At 32.4% G+C, this 9,623-nt stretch overlaps 1 protein-coding gene across 2 annotated transcripts in view; it reads left to right on the top strand.

Moving 5' to 3' along the window:
- The first annotated feature begins 1,609 nt into the window (after positions 1-1,609).
- The window catches only part of vps9d1 (VPS9 domain containing 1), a 41,579-nt gene continuing 33,565 nt past the window's right edge, over positions 1,610-9,623 (top strand). The window contains exons 1-5 of one of the 2 annotated variants that reach the window (XM_055009116.1): positions 1,610-1,724; positions 3,764-3,836; positions 6,828-7,043; positions 8,714-8,873; positions 9,162-9,273. In XM_055009116.1, coding sequence (XP_054865091.1) covers positions 1,632-1,724; positions 3,764-3,836; positions 6,828-7,043; positions 8,714-8,873; positions 9,162-9,273 — 654 coding nt within the window. In that variant the 5' untranslated portion in view covers positions 1,610-1,631. The remainder of the gene's footprint in view (positions 1,725-3,763; positions 3,837-6,827; positions 7,044-8,713; positions 8,874-9,161; positions 9,274-9,623) is intronic. The other variant, XM_055009117.1, reaches the window with a different exon arrangement.

The raw sequence follows: 9,623 nt of genomic DNA, 5'->3' as shown, positions 1-9,623 counted from the left end.
TACAATAAAAATAAAAATATCTGAAATAATTACATTTGTAAATATGATGAAAATTCTATATACTTTACTGTTACATTCACACATTGTAAAATAACTCTATAAAAAACACAGATTTTTGATGCAGACACTACATACAGTTTGACTTGGTTTTCTTTGTTTATTTTTTCTTACAATCAGCATGTAAATTTTTACTTTTTGGGTGATTTTACGAGATATTGTCTGTAATGTAAGCATTGAAAATCAGTAAAATAATAGTTAAAAATTCTTTACCATTTTTTCAGTCCTTAATATACAGATTTCTTCTTTTGTTGAAATAACAGCAAATATCCATAAGATAATGATATTCTTTACTGATTTAAATATATTAAAAATAGTGTAATTTCACAGTCAAATATAAAATAATAAATAATAGATAAATAATGAAATCTAATTGTCATTCATTTCTTTAGTATTTTGTAGTCAACTACTAAATTAGAAAAAAAAATCGGTGATTTTACCAGTTATTATTAAAATGGAGATATTTGTTAAATGACAGTTACAAATTATTTACCGTTTTTGCGTCTTTAATATACAGATTTCTTTTTTCAAATAAAAGCAAATGTCTGTAAAATAATAATATTATTTGCTGATTTAAATCTAATGTTTAAAAAATAATGTAATTCTACTGTCAAATCTAAAAAAACAAAAAATCTAAAAAAAAACCCTCCAACCGAATTGCAATTGGTTCAAAAATCCAAAAAAAAAAATCTATATTTTTATGGGGAATTTCATTTAAAGCTTTGACCAGATATATGGCAAATATCTGTAAAATTATAATAACATTGTTTGTTGATTTAAATTTAATAAATTTGACAATAAAATGACCCATTTTATTGACTAATGTAAAAAAAATGCCATTTGTTTTGCAAAAGATTTGTCTTGCAGATATTTTAAGCTTTTTTTCAAATTAATTTTTTACAGTTTTGCAGTCAACTAGTAAGTTAGAACATTTTTTTCAGTGGTTTTACCAATTATTATCAACATAAGAAATCGGTACAAGAACAGCAAATTGTTCAAAAAATAGTTTTGCAGCTGTTAGAAAAGTATTTTTACAGTGTACATAGTATTAATGTAAAATTCACTAACAAACTTATTTGTTAATTAAACTTATTTCATTTGTTATTATGTTGTATTTCTAATCCCCAGGTGCTGCCAGGTTGTGTATAATGGCATGGTGAATTCTTGGTATTAGAGATGAAACTTTCTGGGGGTGTTTTTTGTCATTGTTGATTAAATGGCCCCCTTTTTTTCCTCACATAACTAAATAACATTTTGATTATGAAAGTGATGATCACCTTACAGTCAAGTTGCCAAATCAGAATTTCCACTGAAAATAAATGAGAAAACACAGTTTTTTTATAGAAGAGTCATATCTACATTATTTTTGCTCATATGATTAGAAAACACCTTGAAGATTTCAGAAAAGTATTGTTTTATAATGTTAGATGTATCCGACATATGAGCTGTTGAAGGAGTCAGATATTATTGCAATTCCCAGTACATCCGCATGTCCACCGTTGGCGCTGTAGAGCTCCTTCAGAAGATATAATAGCAGCCGAAGAGGAAGACGAAGAACTAGAAGGAAGCTAACCATGGCTACCGCTGACAGCGGACTGAAGCCTCTTCAAAATGCCATGAAAATGGCCAAAACAGCGATACAGCTGGACGGAGAGAACAAACACAAGGTAGAGAACCGAGCCGCGTCACGGCACCGACAGCATTCCGTTATTAACCGGACAGAAAACGGAGAGCGGAGATGTAAACAGAGGGGGGCGGAGGCGAGCTAACGTTAAGCTGTCAGTTAACATCAGCACGGAGTGAACATCCAGAGCTACTTTATGATCTGTTTTTATTATTAATACCACTAATAAACGTTTAAATCCAGTAAACAGCAGCAGAGAGTCAACATCCAGACTTAGTTTATGAACCATTACTGTAGTTAATACCACTGATAAATGTTTAAATCGAGTAAAAAGCAGTCAACATCCCGACTGACTTTATGAACTATTATTAATACCACTAATAAACGTTCAAATCCAGTAAACAGCAGCAGAATATTAAACACCAATAGATAAATACGAGCTAGTAAACTAAATTATTGCACTCTAGGCTACTTCAAATATGGTACTCTAACTTTAAATTAAACTTTATTATAACAGTAACACCCAGAGCCCATTCGTCTTGATGGTGCCTCTCTAATTTTAGGATTGGATGGCCATAGGAGTTTTAAATATTTTTTTCATTGTAATTATTCTTAATATTGAAATTAAGAATTCGATTGCGTTTTCCTGTGTGTTTAAATTCCCATTTTAGTCTTAATACATTACGGAAAAGTAGTGAGTGCAGCCCTAACACATTTGAGTTCTGGTAAAAAACTGACCCCACATCAGTTTTACATCCATCCAGGTGTCACAGTCTAAAGAATACATCTGGTTTCTGTTCTGTTAATTATTATTTTTGACAATTGTTGACTCAGAAACTGGATGATTTTCAGTTTTTTTGGGACAATTTCCATTTATTTTTCAGCAAATTTCCTGTAATTTTGTGTCATTTTTGAGTCATTTGGTGTAATTTTTGACGCATCGTGGACTGATTTTGTGTCATTCTGCAAATCATCAGTCAATTTGGATCCTTTTGAGTAATTTTGGGTGAACTAGGACTAATTTTGGACAGTTTTCTTGTCATTTTCAACAAAGATTGAGTGTGTCATCAGAAATAAAGATGGACATACACAGTACTGAACAAAATGAAAGATTTGGATCTTAGTATTTAAATGTGTGTTGATTTTGTGGCTTATGCTGCTAAATATGTGTGAAGAATTTAAGACTTTCATGACAACGCCGTGAGATTGTAGAATCATTTTCCTCTAAATAAATAAATGCACGACTTCTGTATTTATTCTCTTCTATTAACATATTTTCAGTTAACAGCGTTAACAGGTGTTTTTTCTGAGGGTAAATTAATCATGAAGGTGGTTTAAATACATCCACCTGTTTCCGTTTCTGTTTTGATGGCATTTCTAATGTCCATGAAAAGTCTTAAGTTTTCTCTGAATGATAAAAATGACTTTTTCCAAGCTGCAGGCAATATGAATAGAAAAGAGGGTCTCAGCTTGGAGTTTGTGGTGTTATTAATTCTATTCACAACAATCTCTGTGGGTATCTTTCACCATTTTCTCAACCCTCGTGTCGTCCTGTGAGTCAAAATTGACCCATTTTAAAGTTTGAAAATGTGGAAAAAAAAATATTTTCACAGTGAAACTTCTGATGTCCACATTTTCAACATTTTTGGGAAATCTTTGAACATTTTTGGTGGAAAAAAAGAAATGTTAAAAATGTTTCTTCAAAACATTTTGCTGGATTTTGGTTGATTTTTATGTGAATGTTCTTAAAGAAAATATTAGAAGTTTTACTGATATATATGGAATCACTTTAGATATTTTTAGGATTTTTTTGGAAGATTTTTACTCATTTTTTGAAAAATATTTACAGGAATTTTCTTGCCAAATTTGGGGGATTTTTTAAAAATAAAACTTTTAAGGCAAACTTTTAAGAAATTATTGTAATTTTCTTCCTGAAGGTTTTGCAAATTTTCAGAAATTTGGGGAATTTTTTTGCAGAATTTTTGGATTTTTTTCAGACGAGGAAACAATATTTTTTGGTGCCTGTAAATGAAGACAACAGGAGGGTTAAAATGATCTGACTTGCTTGTGGTTTCTCGCCAGGAAGCCTACTGTGAATACCTCCGGACCATCAACTACATTTCACATGCACTTTTGGAGGAAGCTGCGTCACAAAGTAAGATCTGAGATGTGGCTTGTAAAGTCAACTTTATAATTTAATATCTAACTACAGTATGTGATTGTTTACTAACCCTAACTGTGTTACTTTAGTATATGTTTTCAGTTTTACATATTATACAGAGATGCTCAGTGGGGATAGTAATTAGCTTTTTAAAACATGAATCCTTCTTAGTATCTAAATTAAACTGTTCATATTGTGTTTAGGCCAGCAGCAAGTGAAACAGCAGCTTGTACGCTTGTTTCATTAGTTTTTATTGGTATAAAGTGCTGCATAAAATGAGTAAATGAGTAGTTTGGAGTAAAGGTCATTGAAAAATCAATCAGAGCCTCCAACCAGACCTCAGAGTCAGCTGATTTTTTATCTACAGTAACTTTAGTAGATGTAATGGAGCCACGCAAAATTAAAATTTTAGTTCCAGGTCTTTGAAGTGCATAGAGGTGGGTCCAGATTTATTGCTTTTTAATGGAGTTTTTCCATCATTTCTGAGCCTCAGACCTTCATCAGTCCAGCAGATAGAACCATGACATTTAGGAGAAGAAACACATCTGAGTTCTGGTAAAAACTGACACCAGATCAGTTTTACATCCATCCAGGTGTCTCAGTCTAAAGAAGAAAGACAAAAATTACAGAATTTTGGATGAATTTGTGTAATTTTGTGAAACTTTGATGTAATTTTGAACAATTCCTTGAGTCATTATGAACATATTTTCTGTCATTTTCTTCAGTTTTTAAGTAATTTTAGGCAATTTCCGTGACTTTTTCAACAAATTTTGAGTCATTTTGGACACATTTTGAGAAATTTTAGACGACTTTCGTGTCATTTGACCAATTTCTGATAAAAAACACATTTGAGTTCTGCTAAAAATTTTCAGCTATTTTCAAGTAATTTTGAATGATTAACATGTTATTTTGAACAATATTGAGTAATTCTGGACACATTTTTATGTGATTCTGGACAACTTCCATGTCATTTGGAACAAGTTTTTAAATAACTGTCAACTATTTTTGAATAATTCTATCTAAAGACAGAGAAAACTTTTTTAAAAAGTGCATTCTGGGTGAACTTTCAAGGCTCATATCAGCATATGTGATAGGTGGCTGGTCAGAACAAGTAATAGACAACGAAAGGAACATTTTTATCTAAAGCCTAAAAATAAATGTTGAGTCATTTTGGAGGATTTCTCGTAATATTCGACAGATTTGAGTCATTTTGGAAATTTTAGTGTAATTTTGGACAACTTTCATGTCATTTCAAGCATTTTTCTTGACTAATTTCAGACATTTTAAATCATTTTCAGCTTTTTTTTAGTAACGTGATAGATAATTGTTCAAAACAAGTTATAGCAAATGAAAGGTCTAGTATTTACCTCATAATTGTACTTACTTGAGTAAATGTACTTAGTTCCTTTCCACTACTGCTTGTAATTTGGGTTTTACTTGCATGGACTCGTACACAGATGAGCCAAACATCATGACCACTCATAGGAGATTAAGTTCAACCAGCGTCAACTTCTGGGAAACACCGGATAGTATTTGAACAATCGGTTCTCGTGGCAACGCATTAATTAATACGAAGGTTTAAACGGATGATTCACAGGATGAATCATGAGTTTGATCTGTGGCGGCTCCACCTGGCATCTCCAGGACTTAAAGGATCTGCAGAGAAGAAGTTCTGACTAAAAGCACATTAGTCAGAGGTGGTCTTAATGTTTTTGCTTGTCAGTGCATTTCTGTTTGATTACCCCAAAAGCCTGCTATCAGGTTTAAAAGGCATGTGTTAAATGTTTAAAAAAACTGCGCAAATGATGTTTTTCAGCAAGAAACTGTAAAAAAAGAAAGAATTGTTGTATTCTGAACTTTCTGACGGTCTTTGAACTAAGCATCTGTGACAGATGTGCTGTTTTGTCAACCAAGTGATCAAAATCTAAGCTTGAAATTGTGATAGTTCATCAAAATCACTTTATTTTGCATGTCTTATTTTTATATTATTTATATTTAGTTGAACTGCAGGCAGTGTTTCCACAGAGAGACTGAGAGGAAAATCAAAGCTACTGGATGAATAAAATAAATGCAGCATGACTCAGAAACAGTGAACAGAGGAGCAAGTTGTTGGAGATACATTCAGCATGGAGAAACATCTTTCTACAGAGGATGAGCAGAGTAGAGATGAAAAGTCTGGAAACATGGAAATAGTTAAATATCTGCAGTATGTGGAGACAAAATCACCACAAAGACACAAAACTACAAAAACAAGACGCAAAATGACAAAAAAGGAAGACAAAATGACAAAAACAAGAGACAAAGCAACAGAAAATGAGACACAAACTGAGAAACAATTTGACAACATGACAAAAACAAGATTCAGAACAACAAAAAACAAATAAAACGACACAAACGAGAGGGCAGTTGGAAAATTCAAATTTTTCCCAATTTTTTGTCAAACGAACAATCAAAGAAACTCAACTTTTTTGTGTTTTCTGTCATTCTAACTTTGTCAATCTGCACAGAAGACATTTCTTCATTCTCTCTCCTTCTTCATGGCTGTTCTGTTTCCACAGAGGACTTTTTATTGCAATGAAAAATGAATCTTAGTGAAGAAAAATGTGACAGGAGGAGAAAAAAAGGCCCTGAAACTGAAACAGAGAACAGTAAAAAGAGATTCGTCATTATTAGTCTCCTACTAGTGATTTCTAATGAGATTTCTTTGTGTTACTTGATAGCATGTAGCTCCTTTTATCAATAAAACATGTTTATATTAGCATAAATCAGATGAAAAAGCCTCTGGGGATGGAGCAGCTGATGGGTTTGTCACAGCAGCAGCGGCGCCACAAAGTTAATCATTCCTACCGGCCCTGAACTAATCAGGTTGAACACAATGGTGGATTGTTGTTCATGAAACTGAGTCAGACCTCAGACCTGCATTAGATTAATCTGCCAGAATCTCTAATAGTGATTCACCTCTCATGACCTGTTGTGTTTCCTCAGAGGAGAAGGAGATGGTGGCGGTGGAAGTGGAGCGGATGCTGAGGTTGGCCGAGCAATGTCTGGAGAGAGCAAAGTCGTTTATAGGGAAGAACGTGGACCCGCCAGACCTCCACGCCTCCTCCTCCTCCTCCTCCTCTTCTTCTTCTACTGCTGCTGCTGCTGCTGCTTCATCTTCATCAGAGCCCCATCAGACCACCGCTGCTCCTACAAACACTGGTGAACACAAACCCTCCAATCAGCAGCATCTCTTCTACAAACACACCATTCAGTCACAAATCAAATTCAGCCACATGACTGAGTCCCCTGAGCCCAGAACCACAAATATCATGTAAAAAAAAAAAAACTGAGAATGTGCCAGAAAATACATTAAATACTGTAGAATACTGTAACGCTGGAAAAATAACAGAAATTATCTGTAAAATAGAAACTTTTTTAGCCAGTGTAAATACAGTTGAACAGTGTAATTTATCACCCACACATAGTAAAATAAATATTTTCTACTGATAAAAAATAGACTTTTTTTGAAGAGGATCTTTTGTGTAGTTCTGGGCTTTTTCTTCTTACAGTCAACATGTAATCTTTTTTTTCTGTGATTTTACTAGTTATAGTCTGTAGTTTACCAACATGGTAAAATATCGATGAAATAACACTTATAGAAAATATTTGCTATTTTTCAAACTGTAATATAGATATAGATATTTTTACATTCATATTTTCTGTTTATTTAAATACAGTATAGCACAGGAATAGTTTTACAGTTACACATTTAAAAAAAATACAGATTTTTAATGTAGACATTATTTAAAGTTGTAGCCTTTTTTTAACAGCCTAAATGTATTTTTTTGTTTGATTTTACTAGTAGTTATCTATAATTTACCAACAATGTCAACATTTATAAAATAACACTCATAAAACAAAATATTTCCCATTTTTTCAAACCCTAATATAGATATAAATATTTTTAATTAACATTTTCTGTTGATTTGAACACAGTATAACACAAGAATAATTTTACACTTTTTTTTTAAATACAGATTTCTAATGTGGACATTAATTACAGTTTTGGCCTTTTTTACAGACTAAATGTAAATTGATGTTTTTTTTCTGTGATTTTTGCTAGTTATCACCTGTAATTTTATAAAACAGGGAAAATTTGTTAAAAAAAAAAAAAAATAAAATTACCACTTTTCAAACCCTAATATACATATAAATATTTGTAAAATAATATTTTTTTGCTGCGTTAAATACAATCCAATGCCTCTTACTGCCTATTTTTTACTGTAATTATTTATTTATTTTTACAATTATTCTGTGATTTTACTGGATATTATCTGTAATTTAACAAAACAAGGAAAACTTGTTAAATAAGAGCTTAAATTTTTAAAAATAATTTTAAAAATCCCAATTATACTTAATAATAATAATAATAATAATAATAATGATGATGATGATGATGATGATGATGATGATGATGATGATGATGATGATGATGATGATGATGATGATAATAATAATAATAATAATAATAATAATAATAATAATAATAATAATAATAATAATATAATGTATATATGATTCTTTCAAATAATAGCTAATATTTGAATCATATTTTTTTCTGATTTAAATATAGTAAAAAAAACTGTGACATTTTACAGTCAAAAAGAACAAATTATCATTTATGAAAATACAGATTTATGATGCAAACATTGTCTGTTTTTTTTTACAGCTTAAATGTACATTATTGCTTTTTTCTGTGACTATAATTAGTTACTGTTAGTACACAGTTATCAGTAATTTAGCAAAACAATAACAACTGTTTGGTAAATCATAGTTAAAAACAGATTTTGTTTTTTACGGTGCCCTTCTTTGTCTCGCCTGTATTTCAGTCCCTGCAGCTGATTCTCCTGTTGAGCAGAAATCCAGCAGCCCCACAAAGACCGGCCATCGTAGAGTTTTATCAGACGGTGGAGGGGAGCTCTCGCCTTTCCTGCCTCCTGAAGTCTTCCAGAGATTACAAACTGTAGCATCACAGGACACGAGCAAGAAGTAAGAACAAGGAGGGACAATGTGAAATATAAAAGCAGATAACAGAATCTGTAGGAATTCTTACAGTCTTAGTATGCTTCACTCATTCTGTGTTTGGAGTTAGAAAGTTAATGAGGTCAAATATGAAGATTATCTGCCAAAAATATTAAGTTTAAGTTGCAAAAACTCGTCATGGATGAAGGTTTTTGGTACTTGTGTTTGTTTTCAATGATATTTAGCCTCTGAAAAGACGCTGATACGTCCTTTAAGTAACTTATTGTTTGTTTGTGTTTTGTTTCTGTGCTGTAGGGAGCTGACTCCCATCGAAGAAGCATCACGACTGAACCAGAAGCTCAAAGCCACCTATGAAGCTCGACTGGCCAGACTCACTCCTGGTCAGGCCTACCAGAAGACCTCTCTGGTAAGAGTTTTATGCTAAAGGAGTCAGAGGAGTCATAGGTGTCTTGGTGGCCTCCCTCTCCAGTCTCTTCCTTGTACAGTCCATCCCCACTGAAATCGTAGCTCATAACAATATAGCAATGTCAAAATAGCCACATTATTTTTTGCATATTGTTTGGCCTTTAAGACTACATCTAAGGTTCTTAGTTGTTCTAGGTGAAAATGATTTATTGATGTGTTCATGTGGTTACCTAAAGGCCACCAGTAGCCTCAGAACCCTGCATCAGTAAAAAATAGTCTGTGACCCAATTTAATATTTGAATCCCTCAGAAACTAAAAGACTAGATACTGTGGATCATAAATAACCAGCGA

The sequence above is a fragment of the Amphiprion ocellaris genome, chromosome 3, assembly GCF_022539595.1.
Source record: "Amphiprion ocellaris isolate individual 3 ecotype Okinawa chromosome 3, ASM2253959v1, whole genome shotgun sequence".
NCBI lineage: Eukaryota > Metazoa > Chordata > Actinopteri > Pomacentridae > Amphiprion > Amphiprion ocellaris.
This window is presented reverse-complemented; position numbering and strand designations above follow the sequence as displayed.